This window comes from Peromyscus eremicus, chromosome 19, assembly GCF_949786415.1.
Source record: "Peromyscus eremicus chromosome 19, PerEre_H2_v1, whole genome shotgun sequence".
NCBI classification, from domain to species: domain Eukaryota; kingdom Metazoa; phylum Chordata; class Mammalia; order Rodentia; family Cricetidae; genus Peromyscus; species Peromyscus eremicus.
This window is the reverse complement of record NC_081435.1, coordinates 38,310,549-38,330,725: the sequence shown is the minus strand read 5'-3', so window position 1 is coordinate 38,330,725 and position 20,177 is coordinate 38,310,549. Positions and strand designations below refer to the sequence as shown.

At 35.7% G+C, this 20,177-nt stretch overlaps 1 protein-coding gene across 2 annotated transcripts in view; it reads right to left on the bottom strand.

Moving 5' to 3' along the window:
* Positions 1–3,413: 3,413 nt before the first annotated feature.
* The window catches only part of Dmxl1 (Dmx like 1), a 150,826-nt gene continuing 134,062 nt past the window's right edge, over positions 3,414–20,177 (bottom strand). For both annotated transcript variants that reach the window (XM_059246409.1, XM_059246410.1), the window contains 6 exons: positions 17,200–17,327; positions 12,948–13,040; positions 11,616–11,707; positions 10,639–10,691; positions 8,111–8,328; positions 3,414–5,507 (listed from right to left, as the gene is read on the bottom strand). In XM_059246409.1, coding sequence (XP_059102392.1) covers positions 5,283–5,507; positions 8,111–8,328; positions 10,639–10,691; positions 11,616–11,707; positions 12,948–13,040; positions 17,200–17,327 — 809 coding nt within the window. In that variant the 3' untranslated portion in view covers positions 3,414–5,282. The remainder of the gene's footprint in view (positions 5,508–8,110; positions 8,329–10,638; positions 10,692–11,615; positions 11,708–12,947; positions 13,041–17,199; positions 17,328–20,177) is intronic.

Genomic DNA, 20,177 nt, shown 5'->3' with positions numbered 1-20,177 from the left:
CCCGTTCCAGCAAAAAAAGCTCTTTTACTTTTTTGTCACTTATGGGTTCACTGAAAGGTTGTAATTTTACTTCCTCTCAAGAATTTTACTTTGCATTTACAACTTGGCTGTTTGGCAAGGAGCCTCACTTTTGGCTTCTTTCTTTCTCCACCCCCTTAAAAAAAATGAAACAAAATGTGTATGTGTGTGCTTGCATGTGTGCACGTGTGCAGTTCCATCTTTCTCCTTCGTGGATTCTGGGGATCAAATTCAAGTAGGTTATCAGTTTCAGCAGGAAGTGCCTTTATTCACCGAGTCATACATCTCGCTAGCCCTGACTTAGTTCTTTTGACATACTTCTTTACTGAATTTAATATGTCCTTGCTTTTGATTCAAAGGGTGAGGCAAAAGACTCTTCCTTTCACTTCAGCACGTAAGAGGCCACTGTATAGTTGTCAGCTGGTTTAATTTCAATGTGGTATCTCAGGATAGGGAGGTCTAAAGAGAAGGAGAAAGACTAGGTAACAGTCAGGGAGCAGTCAGAAATACATGTATAGATAAGTTTGCAGTGTTCTATGGGTATAGTAGGAAGTCCCAAAACACTCATAATGTGATCAAAATGATATAGTGATAATTATAGTTTGAAAAATAATAATTACTAAAGTGTGACAGCTATGAAATGACCAGGCACCATTGGAAAAATGGCATTGATAGTCACATCTGACCACCATTACCACAAACCTTCAATTTGTAAAACATCCAAAATTATCTTCAAAGCACAATAAAGTGATAGATGCCTTTACACAATTTTTTTTTCTTGTAACATTCCATTAACTACTACTAAGGACATTTTATACTTTATTAACTTCTAATGTGCTGCTCTGGGAAATGGTTATTCAGTTTGATCTTTCTCTAATAACTTAAAGTCATACTATCTACAGGGACACTGACATACTTCTCCACAAATAATTTCTTCTAAATCTGCTTGCCTTTTTAACTGGCTGTGGTCCTCTGTCACAAGACATTCAAATGTCTCTCTATTTTTGTTGTTTTTGTTTTGCTTTGTTTTTTTTTTGAGACAGGTTTTCTCTGAGTAGCCCTGGCTGTCCTGGAACTCACTTTGTAGATGAGGCTGGCCTTGAACTCAGAGATCTGCCTGTCTATGCCTTCCAAGTGCTAGGATTAAAATCGTGCTCCACCACCACCTGGCTGAATTTCTTCTTTAATAAAATATGTCTGTCTTCTAATCCGGTTAAATACTATTTCCACTTTAAAGCTGTACAAAAACATTTCTTGAAATGTCTTTATATTGTTTCAGTTAATGAGATCTTTGAACATTTTTGCTGTTAAAAACAACTAAAACTCATTTTTTAACAATAGAAATAGAGACGAGGGTTAAATGCTTAATTAGTTTAGACCCAATGCCTTTATAAAGTTCTGGTAAGCACAACAGCACATTTTCTATCTTACCTAAAAGCAAAGAGTGGAACCAAAGTGGGGAAAAGTAATGAGTGTTTCAAAATAAGAGAAATCCTGTAGAGCACGAGATGGGCTGTGTTAAAAAGTCTCTAACAATGCCGGTATCCGAGGGCCACAGTGTTGCTGGGGCTATGCTGATCTGAGTGGACAACACTACCAACTGAGGTCATGTTGACATCTGGGTCGAGGCTGCTGCCAAAAACCACGTGTGGGTCTGTGGTCCTACTGCAGCCTGGGAATGTGTTGTCTGTGGCCTGGGTTGCCACCAAAGGCCACACGGATGCCCAGGGTCTGAGTGGCTACCTGTGGCCATGTTGGTGTCTGAGGGCCATGCCAATCTGAGTGGTCTGTGCTGCCACCTGGTTCCATTGTGATGTCTGGGCCAGAGCTGCTGTGGAGGGCCATGTCTGGGTCCATGGCCCTACAGAAGGCTCCAAGGTCTGCTTTGATGTCCATGGCTTCTGTTATCACGGAGGGCACTGCAGATAGCTGGGGTCTAGTTAGACACCTGAGGGCACAATGGTGTCCTTGAGCCATGCTGCCACCAGGGCCATGGTGATGTTCAGGCCCAAGCTGCACCCAAGGGTCATGTCTGGGTCCATGGTCCTGCTGCAGTGGGGATCTGACCTCTGTGGCCCAAGAAACCACAAGGGAACATAGCATTGTAATCCAAGGGCCCTGCTGAGCCAGCTCCGCCCTTCACTGGCCGCTGCAACAGAAGTTAGGCCAGCCCCTTAATGGAGAGCCGGCACCACACTTAGGAGAGCTGGCCCTACCCCTCACCACCCCAGAGCCATCTCTCATGGCCCTGATGGTATGGGTATAGAAGAGCTGGCTCTAGCTAAGGGGACAGCCCCTGCGGGACTGACCAAATCAGTTGCTACCCAAAACCACATCTGGGTTTTGGGTTGGCCCACCCCAGTATCTACCCTATCCATGACCTGATGCAGTATGTGAAGGGACTGGTCATGTGGAACCATGGCCCCAGGATCTCCATGATTCAGGGCAAAGGTCCAGTGTTGATGTACCAGAAGCCAGAGGCCTTGAACCAGACCAACAGCTCACTACAATGAAATTTATAAGTAAAGGGGAGCAGACAAAAGGGTATACTGCAAGACACACCACAGCTCCAAAGACCACTAAGGCAAATGAAGAAGTGTTGGAGAGGTGGGAAAGATGGAGGAATGAAGTGGGGTTTTGTTTGTTTTTAATAGTTTTTAAATTTTCTTTTAGGGGGGATGCTATGGAGGTAAGGGGCAGACATGGAGGGACTGGGAAATGAATGAGATTGGGGTGCATAATATGAAATTCTCAAAGAACCAATAAAAAATTGTTTAAAAAAAATCTCTGTAACAAAGCCATCCTCAGAAAACAAAACATTTAAGTGTATTTTGATGTGTTCATTCCATTTGTATGAATAATGAAAATGTAAGTATATGTGTATTTATCTTTATACATTTCAATTATTTTTATTCCTATCTGTGGTTGTTTTTGAGAAAACGGCCCCCAAAGGGAGTGGCACTATTAAGAGGTGTGGCCTTGTTGGAGGAAGTGTGTCACTGTGGGGACAGGCTTTGAGGTCTCTTTTGCTCAAGTTCAGTGTGAATCTCAGTCTACCTCCTGTTGCCTACATCAACATGTAGCAGCTACCTCTCCAACATTATGTCTGCCTGCCTGCTGCCATGTCCCACCAGGATGATAATGGACCGAACTTCTCAACAGTAAGCAAGTCGCCACAATTAAATTTTTTCTTCGTAAGAGTTACCATGGCAGAAACCCTAAGACACAATCTTTAATGATTATCCATTAAGTAATAAAGACTGCAGAAAAGAATGAGAAGGTATTTGAGGAAGTTAAATTCTCTCTACAACTGTCACATATGTAGAAATTCTGAAATTCAAAATGTCACAAACTTAAAATCGACTAAACTGGCAGAAATACTTACAACAAAAGCATGCGAAAAAAATCACTACATGATTGTTTATTTAAAATATGACTCTGGATGTAAATACATATGGGCTTACATAATGTGGTGATTCATATAAACCCTCAATTAGAATGTTCAATAGTTCATACCCAAAGCCTTTTGTTTTTAATAAACACGATAAATTTCCTTTCTTATGGAAAGTGTTTAAAGCCTTTTGAATCTTGATTTGTGAAGAGATTACTAAAAAATAACTTAGCTACATCAAAGAATAATATTGTTTGCAATGTTGTCACAGATTTCTCTATGGTAAAATAGTCATATATTGTTATTGCACAATTTACAGGTACAGGTTACTATGTGCATATAAACTCTCTATAATGACAGTGTTTTCACTGTAACTTGCTCACTATATTTAAAATTATGAAATACAATTTACAAAACCTTTAACAATATACTTTTATAATAAAAGTATCCTGAGGATATTACAAAATTCATTTACCAGCCCTTCATTTCTTTGCTTTGACTCTTTAATTCCAAATAGTTTTCCATATTTCCTTACATAAAAATGGTCAGTTACAGTTCTAACTAAAAATAAATTTAAGCTACGACATATATAACTGTCCCTTAAACACTTATCCCCATCTACTGCCAGTCTCATTGGCTAAAAATCAAGTATTTATCAAGTTTTTTATAATTCTGAATCAGAAAAAGATATAGCATGAAACAGACAGAAATAGGGTTAGCATATTTAAGTTAGAAGCATTGTAAATTTTAAATATTTTGGTCAAATTTTATAATAAAATAATATATTTTGGCAAAAATAATAAAATATAAGGTTTATTTCCTATCAATGGTAGATCTGAAGGGCACTGTACATTTATAAATACTATCTATTTAATTTGACTGTTTTTACAATGTTTCTAAAAACACTGCTATAACATTTTCAGAATTTTGAGACTAAATTCATCTAAAAAGAAATAAAATTAAAACAAAATTTAAGTAAAATGTCTGATAATCAAAACTGGAAACAAATTCATAAATGTAAATGCCTTGTGTGCCACATAACATCTTTATTGCCTACTGAGACTTATTTAATATCTTTAAAATAGTAATCTTTGAATTCTTAAATGACTTGAAAATTAAAGTGATAATTAAAAAAACATAAAAAAACAGTTGCAAGAAGAGTTTTATATTTGTGGCAGGAGGTGTTATGGCACTAAACACATGAAAAAACTTGTAGTTTCTGTTTGTGTATATACAATATCAAGTAAGATGTGTAAGATATATATATATATACATATGCACATATATATACATACACATAAATACATTTACATACACACATCTGGGCTATAGAAGGGGAAGAGGAAAACTCTAATGAACTCCTAGGCTCTTTTACACTGAAGTCCCAATAGCAGTTTTAATGGAGATTTCATATCTTACCTATATATAAACTTGTCATTATTAACAGGAAAAGAATTATGTCTGTGTGATAATGTAGTGAAAATGTAGTCAATAAGTGATGAGTATTATCTCGGCCCCTGTCTTAAAGGGTTTTCCTGTCAATGGAATTCATGCAGTGGGGTCTGCAGAAGGGTTTATAACAATGAGAAAACAAAGTTCCTTTAACATGATGACATATTTACTAAAATATACTATAAATAGTATGACTACAGCATTATTTATACATTCTAACATTCTATGTTAGGCAATAGGATCTAACTCTGAGTGACTTGTAACTTTTAAGGCATCAGTGCATCAAGGGCAAAGCTACATAAAATAAATATGAGAAGAAAAAAGCATTAGCTTATCCCTGGTACAGGGGATTACTGCATACTGCATCTGTTGGCCACGTTCATAAAGCAGGTAATAAATCATACATCCTCTTGTGAAAATGTTACAGCATTAATTTTACATCATTCTTTAACACCTCGTTTAAAGGGCTAAACTGATCCGGTAGTATCCTCATTTTCATTGTTCCATCAGCTCCACAAGAGAAAATGTGATTTGCTGGTCCTGTCTCAATTTGCATGACTCCAGTTCCAATATTTCTAAAAATAGACTGCCGAGCATGTTCATTGATAAAAGTATGGAGAAGACTAAAGGTAGAAAGACTCCAAATCTGAAAGATATGAAGGACAAAATGAAAACTTGGGCTGATGATTGACTTAGAAATTCAAAAGAAAATGTAAACCTGCCTTCCTGTGCAGGTAAGATATTTCTACAACAAGGATGGAGAGTATAATCACAGCCTCCTGATTATAGGCTGTAGCCATTCATCAACTGCTTTTATTATTACTCGAAGTCCATCCAGTGAGAGCACAAATTATTAACAATGCATTGAAGATGAGACAGCCTGGGTACAAAGAACAGAAACTTGCATCAGTAACTATAATAAAGGTTTTGCTGTGTAGCTACTATATGAGGTATTACTTCTTTGTAATACTGAATACTCAGATATCAGAAAGGATGCAAGGATGAAATTTAACTGACATCTAGAGGCTCTCTAGCTCCGTAAAGCTTAGACAAAGTCAATTACTAAAATTCTACTATACTAATTCCTAAAAGTTTCTATTATAAGCCCCCATCCAGACATGTGTCTGTTTTAAATCAAATCCCAAATGTCTTCTCTCATTAAAGACCTGTGTGGAAAGGCCTTCAGGATATCTGTTTTCCGGTTTGGAGAAAGCAATCTACTTTCTGGTTTTTGATATCACTTAGGGGAAATCTTTTTCTCCAAAACAAAAAAACCAACAAACAAAAAACACCTCATCAATTCACACTACTTTTACATGAATTTGTTAAATTATGCCTTTTGAACTTTATTTTTATTTTCTGTGTATCGATGACTTACCACACATAAGTATGTAAATCACACGGGTGCTTGATGCCTGAGGAGGCCAGAAGTTACAAGGGGTTGAGAGCTACATGTGGGTGCTGAGAATAAAACCTGGATCCTCTTTAAGAGCAGCCTGTGCTTTTAACCACTGAGTAATCTCTCTAGCCCCGGAGTATATATTTTCAAATATTTTAAAATCTAAACTCCAGTGTAGAATCTAAGAATAGCTGATCTAAATCAAAGTTTGTCCTACTCCAAACTAAAGTCTGTTTGAGGTACACTATGTAGGCACAGGGAAGAAGAAGGTAATGCAATCACACTAATATGTCACAGCAAGACCACTACGTTAACTGGGACCAACACGGCCAACTCAGATGACAGCTAACTGTCTCTCTGCTTTGCGACACTGAGATTTCCAGATCAACAGTGGGCAAAATGGCCTGCTTCCACCATGTATCTGATGTCACAACACATCCAAAAAACCTATTAAGTACAGAAAAAGGGGAGAAAACCCTATTCTGGCAAAATCCAGACCCATTCCTAGATTTCCCTGTAGCCCTTCACCTTATGAACAATCCCTTCCTCCATTAAGGTTTGTTCATTATATGAATTATCCAAAATCCTACCCATGTGACACTATTTCTTGAGTGTGTACTTCTACTGTGTTATGAAACTTCTTCTCAGTCCTATGCTTTGTCTTGTCTGTAATTCTTTCTCTAAGGGTGCTAAGAATCTGAAAGTTAACAGGTGCAGGTCTAAATTTTCTCTTTCTGAAACCCTGAAAACCTTTACCAGAAGCCACAAGCTGAAATTAAAAAGTGGCTTCAAATCAGAGGAAAATAATTCTGCTGGGATATATAATTTTTTAAAAAAGAGTACTTTGGGGCTGAGGAGATGACTCACTGGTTAAGAGCACTAGCTGCCCCTCCAGAGGACATGGGTTTGATTTCCAGCACCCACATGATGGTTCCCAACCTCTGTAACTCCAGTTCCAGAGGACTCAACACTCTCTTATGGCTCTGCCAGCAACCAGCAAGTGTGTAGTGCACTGGCATGTGTGCAGACAAAACTCCATCAAACACAATAACAGTAACACTCCCAAGTTCTGCAGTTCTGGGTTTTTTTGGGGGTGAGTTAGGGGAGGAAAACAATCTATCAGCTCTAAGACAGAAATTCATCTTATTTAACATTAAACATGCTCACACTCACATAATGGATTCTAAAAACCAGATTCTTCACATCTATGACTGCTGACCATTAAACGCCCTGAAGACCAACTGAAACTGGCTTACCCATTTGCAATAGGCCCACAGAAACTTCCCTCAAAATCTACAGGTATTCCTTAACGTAGAACTTCACTGAGTATTTTTGAGGTGGAATCTTGCAATATACATTTCGATAAGTTATTTAACATTTTTTAATAAGCTTCTTAATGCTTTAAACAACTTTGAAATTTAAGCACAACAGAGTTTGATAATCTGTGAACAGGGCTTATCTAGGTACATTCTTGAACCAGAATTATGGAATCTGAGTGTTGAATATTATTTTATAAAAAGAGAGGAGCAAAGTGGGTTTACTCAGTTAACCTAGAAAGTTAATTTAGTAAATATATAACAGAGAGTCAAGACTAATTCTGAAATATACTTAGATCCATAGAAAATCTGGCTCTTAAGCATTAAACATATTTTAAAACCAATGAAAAAGTAAAATTTCAGTTAAAAATAATTCCATTTATCAAAGGATTTATTAAATAGTAATTAGCATTGTTGGCTACAACAGAACTATTATGACTATTATTTAAGTAGATTATTACTATAGATATGATTAAAGGCCCAAGTTTCTAAATTTTTTCATATTATTAATACGATGGCATCAACTGTGTTTACCTTTATATTGCCTTCTGCAGATCCTGTAACAAAGTACTCTTCAGTTGGATCAACAGCAATGGCTTTAACAGGGGAATCATGGCTCTGAAAAAGCTGCCTCTGCTGCCGTTGTCGAAGGTCAAATATACATGTGAAACCTTTTCTGCCACCTGATATTAGTAGTTGATGTTTGGGAGCATATGCTAAAACTGTGGCTCCACTGTCATGGCAGGTAAAAGCTGAAGGTTTAAAAAAAAAAAAAGTTAAAACCACTTAGTAATAAAAGACCACCTTCTATAAGGTGGTCAAGATGGAATAAATAGACTTGCTTTCCAGCCTACGCTAATTTAAAAACCAAATGCAATATAAGAAATGATTTGAGATATCAGGCATGAGACAATGAAGAATGTTAAGAAGAGAAGGAAATATGGGTAGCCATAGTGTTTCAGCAAACTGCCTACAGTTTTGTGGTCAGAACATAGGAAAGGAAACTCAAGTAGAACTGGACTCAATACTAGCAAACAGTTGAATAGTATCTATTACATAAGTGTAGCAATCTATAAATAAATATTTATAAATATTAAAAATAATCTAAGAACATTCCTATATAAGACCTTTTGTAGCTTTCACATATAGAAAAGAGTACATACAGATGGCTCATGTAGGTCCATGTTTAATTTTATTAAAACTAAGGGGTTTTTTGGTTTTTTTATGTTTCTCTGTGTAGTTTTGGTGCCTGTCCTGGATCTCGCTCTGTAGACTAGGCTGGCCTCGAACTCACAGAGATCCGCCTGCCTCTGCCTCCTGCGTGCTGGGATTAAAGGCGTGCGCAACCACTGTCTGGCTAAAACTAAGTTTTTTAAGGTGGTTGTAGCATTTTATGCTTTGGTGAGCAGTTGCAGTTTCTGTTTACCCTAACCATCACTTTTGAGTCTGTGGTGATATTTTATTTGTGCTGAAATGTGGTGATATTTTATTTGTGCTTTAATAAATAACGCTTGCCTGGAGATCAGAAGAAAAAGCAAGCCATTTTAAGAAAACAAAGAAGTCAGGCATCGGTAGCACATACCCTTAATCTTATCACTTGGCAGATAGGGATCTGTCTAGATCTCTGTGAGTTCAAGGCCACACTGGAAACAGAGCCAGGTGTGGTGGCACACACCTTAAATTCAAACACTAGTTAACAATGGAGGCCTGGAGGTCTGTACAGACAGACAGGAGTGACAGAGCTGGACAGGAAGAGGAAGTGATGTAGCTGGACAGAGAAATTAAATCAGATGGCAGAACAGCAAGGCATATAGGCATGGGTAGACAGGAAGTAACTGGCATTTGGAAGCTGCTGAGTTGGTGAGGTAAGGTTGGCTGGTGGCTTTCCCTATTTCTCTGATTTCTCTAAGGCTTTTACCCCTATATTTGGCTCCGTGTTTATTTAATAAGACTATTTAGAAATTCATCTACATGAGTCTTTCATTTTGGCCATATTGGTGTAAATGATATTTTGCAGCACACCTAATGTGCATATTTCTGATTATGTTGATCATCTTTTTATATGCCTACTTGCCATTCGAATAGTGAGAAGGGGATTGTTTAAAAATCCTTGGAAACATCATCACTTCATTCTTGAAACTTTTTTTAGTATTATATGTAAACATTAATCACCAGCCCCAAACCACCTAGATTTTCCTCCTGTTTTCTTCAAGAGGTCTGCACTTTACATGAAGCTTTACAACCCATTTTGAATGAAACTGTGAAAAGTGAAGTCTGTGTCAAAGATATTTTTGGTTGTTGTTCTGTGTCACTATTCAACTGTTTTAGCACTTTACTGAAAAAAAAAAAAAAAAACCAGTTCTTTTTCTCCACTAAATTCTTCTGTTAAAGTCTACGATATATAAAGGAGCCTATAATGAGGCTCTCTGTTCTTCCCAACGCTCTATGTAACTTCTGAAAAAGCCACTGTCACGATGTTTGATTATTGCAGCTTTACATTAATTTCTGATTAGGCAGTTGAGTCCTCTGAATTTGTTTTTCTTCAGTATTGTGTTGGTTGTTTGCTATTTTCATATAAACTTTAGAATTCATTTATTGATATGTATAAAACAGTTTGCTTGTATTTCATTAAAATTGTGTTGAATTTATAAATTGGGAGGATCTGGAATTTTGAACAAAATTAAGTTTTCAAAGCTCTAAACTTGAGTCATGTTCTATATTAATTTAGATCTTCTTTGACTTTTAAAATTATTTTTGTCCCTTTCTACATATATATCTTGTGTGTATTTTGTTTGACAAATGCCTCAGTAAAATTATTTCAGATGTTCTGATAAGCTCTTACAATTTCAAATGATAGATATTCATTGTTGGTGCAGAGGAACGCAAATGGTTTTAGTGTACTGACCTGACACCTTATGTACTGACCAATTAGCTCTAGATGCTGAGGTTCACACCTAGGAGTGTGTGTGTGCTAGACAAGCATTCTCCAAATGAGCTACATCCCCAGTTCAAGATGCAAATTTCTTTACTTCTACAGTTGATAAAATGTCTTCAAAACTTACCATGGACTAAACTATTAGCAGGTGCAACTAGAGTATCCCATAGACATATGTTTCTGGGGAGATAAAAAGGATTTCTTTTTAACTGACACAAAAAATAGAATAAAATAATAAGCCAAATATTAAACATAACATTTAAACTTCGCTCCAAATGTTTTCATTTTTAAATATATAAAAATTATCTATATTATATATAGATATAATTCTCTCACACAATTTATAAACTGTTAATTTATAAAACTAAGTTAAGTTTTGATTAACATGTACTTATAAATAATACTAACTGAAGGCTGACTTTAGAAATTACTTATGTAATTACTAATTTTCTAATCTATTTACTAAGTAACAAACAAGTCAAAGAAAATGCTAGTTATTGTACAGAGGTGTGGGCATACACACTCATGAATCTACTGAACACAGGCCAGTCTCCAGCCCTGAAGCTACTTTCCAGTGCAGTGTGAAGCTTACAGAGGAGTTTCAGAAGCTCAGCAAGCTCAGTGTGTCTGGACCGTGAGCCTGGATATTCTGCATGAGTATATGGAGGAAGAAGACAGAGATGTTCTTGCAAACTAGAAAGCTGCTCTGACTTTCCTATTTTCTTGTTGTAAAAATGATAATACCTACCTAGTAAGGCAATGGTGAAGACTTCCAAGTTAACTAAATAATATGGCCAATAAATAACAGTACCTTTTTCAGCTTCAAGTTTTCTGAATATTTAGAAAATACAAAGAAATGTTCACTTCACCAATAATCAAATCCTTTCTTTTAAAGTCTCAATATGAGAACATTAAAAATAATAAAGAATGAATTTTGCTTTAAGTGGTACTAGAATTTCCCAAGCTTTATGCCACTAAGAATGCTTTAAATAAGATATCCTTGTGATAAAAATTCCTAAGGCATAATTACTGAGACAAAGAAATATACAACACAACAATTTAGTTATCCATACACAACACTTCTGTTTTAGCTGCATCTCTTACCTACTGTCAGTTGAAAGACCAGCTGTAGCTATCAGAGAGGAGGAACTAACGAAGACAAAATCATTGGCTGTCTTGTTATGACACTGCCAAGCCTGGAATGGTTATAAACAATAAAAGTTACTATTGCTAGTAAAATTTCCATGACCAAGTAGATGTATAACTAAAATGTGATCATGTACTTTATGTCTTTTAAAAATAATTTCTATTTTTTTATCTTCTGATCTTTAAAAAGGTTGGAGAACACAAGGAACTTCCGTGGTGATTCTGCCCCTCTCTTTCTGTAAAAAAATACAAACAGTTCCTAAACTGTCTTTTCACTTTTGTTCAACCAACACCTTTAGAAGAAAACATACAGGGGTTAAACTTCAAATAGTTACCTATGTCTAGTTAGTGGGACAAAAAAAAAAACCAGAAAAAAAAACAAACCAACAACAAAACTGTCTTACAAGAAGACAGAAACCAAGATTTAAGATTATCCTAGATGAAATATCTTTGTTAAGATGACATTATGAATATTTCAGAAACATCCAAACTTTTAAATAATTGTTCAATAATAAAAAGTTACTGCTACAAAATTAGAAAGCTCACAGTACTTCTGAATATTCAACCAAACTTATTATGATCATTTCACCAATTAAAAATAGAAAAGCAGTCGTCTCTCCAAAACGTAAACTTACACAGTTCACACTGTAGCCAGACAAAACTATGAGGAAAAGAACAGGTTAAGTCCTCTTCAAGGTATCCTAGCAATGCTCCCTTGAGTTTATTTAGATCAATACTGAACTCTAATATTTAACCTCAGCTGAACTGCCAGAATCATAATCTATAATCCTAATCTTTTTAATATGTATTGTTTATATCTAGTTCTGTAAAGGCAGTCAATGAAGAACAGACTAAATAGAACGTTTTTCTTCTCTGAAGGCAAATTTTTATGAAGTCTGCACAGTCTTCGACAGAGATGAAAACAACGGAGTCAGCAGCAGGATGCCCTTCCTACTTTGCTCATTATGAAGAAGTAAGTACAGGAGAACAATCTGATATGTCCTTGGTCTGCTCATCATCTTAATTAGGTATTGGACTCATCTGCAGCTTAGTGAGGTTGGAAAAGTCCCAGTACTTTACATGGGTCTTTGAAGATATGGTGCTATGCATGCTAACTTTCTAAACTTTACTCCGTAATTTCCACATACTGCAACAGGAGCTGTTGTAGTGACTGAGTAGACAAGACTAGACATTTTATTTATTAATTTTAATACTACTAGCTAAAGCATAAGCTTTGATTTTTAAACATAAAATTCATGATTCATATATATGTAGGAATTTTTAACTTACCAGATATGGCTTAGGCATGCTCCCAGTAACTGGACAACATTTCCAGTTTGTTTGGTACAAACTTAAATATCCATCAGCATCAACAATTCCAAACTTTAAAAAAAATTTAAATGATTAGTGCAAATAAAAAGCACACATTTATCCTTATACCCAGTGTGACACATTATCTGAATGTTTAACATTTGACTAATAGTCTCTTACCTTTTCATTTCACCTAAGCTTCAATCTAATTTTGAACTATATTTAGATATCACTTTAAGAAAACTTCCAGTGTAGCAAGAAGCAAACATCAGATACTTGGTTAATTAAAGTAGTTTGCACCGTTTTCTGTAAGTCAAGTCCTTTTAGCTATTCCAAAAATGAATACTGAATTAACTATAAGCCACACAAAAACTTTATGTAAATACAAGTAAGTGTTCATTAAAAAAAAAACAAAAAAAGTCTTTCAAAAACATGCAATATGAAAATATATAAATAAGATGACCTGGCATGGTCCAAGCATTTAGGAGGCTGAGAAAGGAGTATGGAGTACCATGCTACACTGGACTGATCCTGTGCCAAAAATAAAAACAAATCCCCCTAGCACAAAACAAAAACACACAAATAACGGAAAGTAAAATAAGAATGAATGATCAAAGTCAAAGAATTCTTTTGCTGAATCTCAAGGTAATTTTAATTGGGAAGACACTGAATTAATTAAGTATAGGAGTATATGATAATATCTTCAAAGGATAAAATAGCTAACTTTTTTTTGGGGGGGGGGTTGGTGACAGGATTTCTCTGTGAGGATTTCTCTGTGTAACAAACAGCCCTGGCTGTCCTGGATCTCACTCTGTAGACCAGGCTGGCCTTGAACTCACAGAGATCCGCCTGATTCTGCCTCTCAAGTGCTGGGATTAAAGGCATTCACCCACTGCCCGACTCTAAATTTTCTTTTTATAGATAGTCTTTAACTTATTCTATTATAAAAGGTGCTGCTTTGAATAATCAAAAAAATATAAACCTCTTCATAATTATGTAGACTAAATATTTAGAATTGGGAATGTTTTGCTTTGCATCAGTCGAAACTGAAAGATGAAGGCTAGCAAGGTGGAGGATGGAGTTTGCTCTCTGGGACTCACATAGTGGTAGGAGGGAGCTGACACCTCTAAGTTATCCTTAGACTTCCACATCGGAGTCATGGTATGTGCTTGGCTTCCTCCCACAAAATAAAGTTCAAAAAGTGTATAAAAGTTGACAGATGAAGGCAAAATCAAATTTTAAGCAAAATAATTTGAACTCACTACTCATTTATTCTTACGCATTAGTAAATACTAGGTACTATCAAAATTTAAAATATTTACCAAGATTTAATTTGTATTTCTTCCATTTTCAGTGATGACTACTGAATATAAACGGATTTTGGTAAACTTCCTATTGCGTAGATAGCACTATTTTTAGTTATGCTACCCCACTGCTTTATGTTTGTTCTAGATACTGTCCCCACTATCCTAGCCTTTTTTGAGTTTGTTCTATGTTTTCTAGAGTAGAGCTGGATTTGTTCTTCAGTAGGAATAAACATGGAATATACACTCAAATAGTGTTAATGAAGCACCAAATTTGAAACATAGTCTGGCTGGACACTAACTTATTTCTCATTCCTTATCTAGCAGAATTCTATGGATACAGTTCTAATAATTGTAATTTTTCCCTTTTAATTGAATTGTTGAGTGGGCTAATGCTAATAATTTGAAATGGAAAGTAGGTAAGTAAGCATTCCTTTCACATTTATAGGATTCTTTATACTTGAAAAAGAAAACAAAATAACCAAGATATGTGCATGTACATTTATCAATACATCTTAGGCAGTCTCTTTTTCTTATGAAATTTTATTCTTTGCTTTCAAGAAATATTTATTAACCCTTCAAATACTGCTTGCCCCCTACTGTTCTGCTTTTTCTAAAATACTTTCTGAGGTACTTTCTAGGAGATAATTTCTTAGTTGGTACTTCCTAAACATACATACACATTTGATTTTTAGACTACTTATGCTCAGTAACCACCTATTTTTGATTATGTTTTGAATTTTGTAAAAACTATTTCCTATTCTTCTATGCTATTTCATACTAGCCTGTTTTATTAATATCATTTCTCAATTTCTTTTTCTTTCCTTTTTTTTTTTTTGGGGGGGGGTTTGAGACAGGGTTTCTCTGTGTAGTTTTGGTGCCTGTCCTGGATCTCACTCTGTAGTCCAGGACGGCCTCGAACTCACAGAGATCTGCCTGCCTCTATCTCCCGAGTGTTGGGATTAAAGGCATGCACCACCACTGCCCGGCATTTCTCAATTTCTTAAGAATTCCTCATATCACTTATTAGTCTTATTATCTTAGTTTTGCTGAGATATTCAGTCTTTTGACTACCCATTTCGATCTGTAATTCACAATCAAACTGATTAACATAACTGGGACACACCGAGTCTTCTCTACCATTTACTCAGGATGCTTCCTTAATAAAGGAGAAAACAGGTTTAGGTATTGTGCTATTTGGTTACATCATGGTTAAAGTACGAACACTAAGTTAAGTGCTTATCAAGAAACCTGGTAGGCAATGAGCTGAAGCTTGTTGTACTTTAAAACAGATTATATGAAGGACTGTAGCAATATCAATGCTGAAAAACAACTCAGACTATGGAATAAAACTGTAGAAAGGTTTGAGTATTATACTGATGAATTTGGTAAGAGGTACCTTGAAGGGTTTCTCAAAAACAAAAAAGATAGCACTTATTTTTGTACGTATTCAATTATGTTGTTCATAATATCACTTTATTAGGAAGATGATATTTCAAAGGAACATACATGGACTAGAAGCAACAGAATACTACCAATGAAAATGATAAACATACTGAACATTGAGAGGGAATACAACTGACAGTCCAAGTTGAACATTCTTATCAAAAATGTTTGTACCAGAAGAGTGTCAGATTTTGAAGATTTCTTTTTAAATATTTGCACATACTATACTAATCAAGCACTTAAAATCTGAAAATCCGAAATCCAAAATGGCCTGAAATCTGAACTTTGTGAACACCATAACTGAAATTCAAGGGAAGGAAATGGCAAGAGATATTATTATTTAGGATCTGTGTAAACTTTTAGTGAAGCATGATCCAGAAGACAAACAGCAGGCTAATATACCTTTTAATACCTGTTAATAATGCTTCAGAAAAGCAATTTGAAATAAACAGCAATATGGGAAGTAACAGACAATAAAGGGATGGTCTAGAGGTGGTTCATCAAACTTCTTTAAAAAAATTAAAATATAATTTCATCATTTCTCCTTTTCCCTTCAACCCTCCCTGCTCCACTTCAAATTCATGGCATCCTTTTCTTTGATTATTACTGTTACAAATATATATACACACATAAATATATAAATGCAACTTGCTGAGTCTGTTTAATGTTGCTTGTGTATTTATGCTTTTAGGGCTGACCATTTTGTAGTGAATAACCAACTACAAGGCTCGTCCCTGGGAGAGGTAAATTCTCCCTCTCTCAATAGTCATTAGTTGCCTATAGTTCTTTGTCTAGGGCCCCTGAAATTTCCTGCTCCTCATTAGTGTGCTATTGGTGTTGTCAATGTTTAGGCAGCCATACTGCTTAGCTGTCATGGATGTAGCTTTCCTGTCATTTCTAGGAGAAACAATTTCATAGCACACCTCCTACTCCCACTTTTTTCTTAAATATCTCAGTAATTAAAGGTTTGCCCACCATAAAATCTTTGTCCTCCTTAACTTTCTTAGTAGAAAATACCCAAAGAAAACATAATGAACAATGTAACTTTGATGCCAAAAAAGTTCTATAAAAGCTATGTGGCTAACCCAGTTTGATGATCTGTCATTCTACAGCAATGCTTCTCAGTTTTAAAGTGCATACAAATTACAATTAAGCAGATCTAACACACCCCAAATTGTACTTGCTGCTTGGTGCTGAATCATACTCTAAGTTGATTCCAGGGACTAAAGAAATGGACTTTCACCACTTAAAGAAACACAAGGTAGAGCATTGGTCCTTTGGGAACATTTAACTTAATTTTAGTAGTGACATATGCACACCATATATCTACAGGAAGAATCACGTGCACTTCAATGTTCATTGAGAAGAATTAAAAGAATTCTTATGAAGTAGTATTTTGAACATTCTCTTCAAAACTTCAAACTAGTGAATTTATACACCATCAACCTTTTTAAAAAAAAAAAAAAAATTCTCAATAGTACCTTATTTCCCTGATAGTTAAATCTCATTCTTGTAATTCTTGAATTGCCACCAGATCGAAAACAGGTTATTTGCTGAGAATGGCCCCATTCAAACATTCTGACACTCCCATCTTGAGCACCTGTCAGGTCTGCATTATAGGATGACAAAAGTTACATATTCATTTTTAAAAAGTTCAAAAAAATTTGTTTTTTAACCCAATCTGGAGTTACTTATCAAAGAAGTACCTAGGAAATCAATCCATTTATATAAATTTACCTTTAAAGATTCATTTCATACAAGAAAAGTCATATGATATACTTTCATTTGACTGAGAATGTCTTCAAACAAAACAGTAGACATATTTATATTAGAATGCTATAAACTATGACTCTTCCCAAAATTATCTTAATGTCTTAAGAGCCTAAAATAAATAATTTTTATGACAAACATTTATTATAATAAATATTGGGACTATTAAAGAATCAATCTTTATCAGTCATCCTATTAATGTTTAAAATACATTTTCTAAGAAAAAGTCATATTATAAATGGTTTTAAATACCATACTAAAGGGGAAAATTTCATTTTTAAGTCATTTTGATAGCCTTGTTATCTCAAATACATGCTAATGTCTGATAATACTACTTATAATATGGAATAATAATACATAAGTCATTAGATAGTTTTGAGAATAAATGAGATCATTTACATAAAGCACTCAAAAATATAACAAATGGCACCCAAATTGTTATATTAATTATAACTGTCAAAATTAGTATAGAATGGGGATAATGAAAATCAATATGTATAAAATACCCAGCAAGCTGCTAACTATGTTATTAGTTGAGTTTTACTAGTTCTTTACCAAGTAAGTAATAGAAATGAATTCAGGCTGGTTTAGAATGTTGCCGTGTACTGGGCAGGGGTCAGAGGACAGCAGCACAATGTCTTGAGACTGGTTGAGGGGATGTTAACTCTTTTCTTTTCCTCCCATGGCCTTAGTTATAAACAATAAGGATAGCTGTTTAAAAGCTGTTTAAGTTTTCCCAATATTATCTACAGTGCTAAAAACACTAGGCTATAATGGCTCTGGTGTATGAACAAACCTAAACACAACTCACTATAACTAGTAAGACAAAAACTAAAGCTTCAGCTCTAATTAGTAACATCACTTTAATGAATCAAATTTCTTTGACTTGCTTCCACAAACATCTGTATTATATTTCTGCTGCTAACTTAGTGTGATGGTTAATCTTTACTGCCTGGGTTTAGATTCACCTAGGAGATCAGTGAGGCACATCTCTGGGTGTGTTTGTGAGAATGTTTCTAGAGAGGATGAACTGGGAGAGGAAAGAATTATCACAAATATGGGAGGTGACATCTCATGGGCTACAGAAGCAGATGGAATAGAAGAGCAAAGCAGCTCAAAGTGACAGCACATCCTATTTCTATAGTTCCTGGCTGGCTCCCACTACCCAGATTTCTGTTCAGAGGACTCAATACTCTGAAACCATGAGCCAAAATAAATGGTTCCTCTCCTCTCAGCTAGTTCTGTCAACTATGTGGTGATAGCACTGAGAAGCTAATATTTTGGTAAAGCCTTAAACCACCTGTGGTCTTATTTCATAAACTTAGTGGTGAATGTTTAAATAGCCTCTGAAGGTTCTGTTTCAGAGGATGGACACAGAGGAGACTATTTTATGAAGACCCTCAAGAGCCACAAGCAATCAGGCTCAGGTGAGAGAGAGCCTTATAGTCACTGCTTCTTGCTGCACATTCACAGATTACCACAAAAACATCACACTCAGATTTCAGCCCTGCCACCTGGTTTGAGCATTTTCCCCCAGACTAAGTCCATAAGATGTACTAGACTGGGTACAGCAGGGGGTCTCAGGTAAATCAAGTTTGAGGGAGATACAACATTGTGTGTTCTCCTAAATTTAAGTCTAGAACTCTTATTATTTCAAACTTTACCTAATTTTAGGCATAAACAATACAAACATAGAACCTGTGGGGGGTTTGTTTTGTTTTGAAGAGAAATGAATAAACCTTACCAAAGATTAATTTAAAATTCTGGTAGTTACAATGGGGACAAATTACCTATCTCTAGGACACAGTGGATAAAAAGGGATCCCCAATGCCTCAGATACAGTGGAATGCATCTTCTGACTGACAAGCAGAAGTTACTGAAAAACTAGATGTGCCAGTAATAATACTGTATATTTCTTTTCTCCCTATGTTATTACTTCCCTTCCTCCCTCTTTGTGTCTCTGTGTACGTCTGTCTGTCTCTCTCAGTATGTGTCTGTCTCTGTGTGTATGTGTGTTGTTCATCCCTCCCTCCTTCCCCCGACCTGTGTGTGTGCGTGTGTGTGAACTGTGGTACCCTCTTCAAGTGCTCTCCACCATATTTTTATCTTGATATACAAAGAGAGACCCTGTCTCTCAATGAACCTGGAGCTCAGCAAATACAGCAAGCCTAGCTGGCCAGCAAGCCCTGGAGACCTTCCTGTCTCCACCTCCCAGTGTTAAGATTACAGGTCTGTGTCAGCATACATAGATTGTTCTGTGAGTGTCAGGGATCTGAATTCAGATCATCCTGCTGGCATGGCAAGCACTTTATTGACTAAACCATCTCTTTGGCCGCAGACATACCTTGTTAAATGACTAAGTTTGCAAAAGGCAAATGAGAAATCTCTGAACTACCGCCCCCTACCCCACCTTTATAGTGTAGAATAATCACTCGAGGACTACAGTCTACTTATTAAATCATTTTTAATCAAGATTTCAGTGATTTTTTTTATCTGGCACATGGCTAACATATTAAAATGAAACCTAGAAGTGCATTACTTGTGTGACATTTTTCTAAGTGATATTGCCAAAATTAATTCATAAGAGCTTCAAATAACTGGCTTAAAGAGAAATAGGCTCAGAAGTAAATTAAATGCTCCTTAAAATCTTAGAAAGAAGCTAGTACAAGTCTACTTCAAGCTCACAACA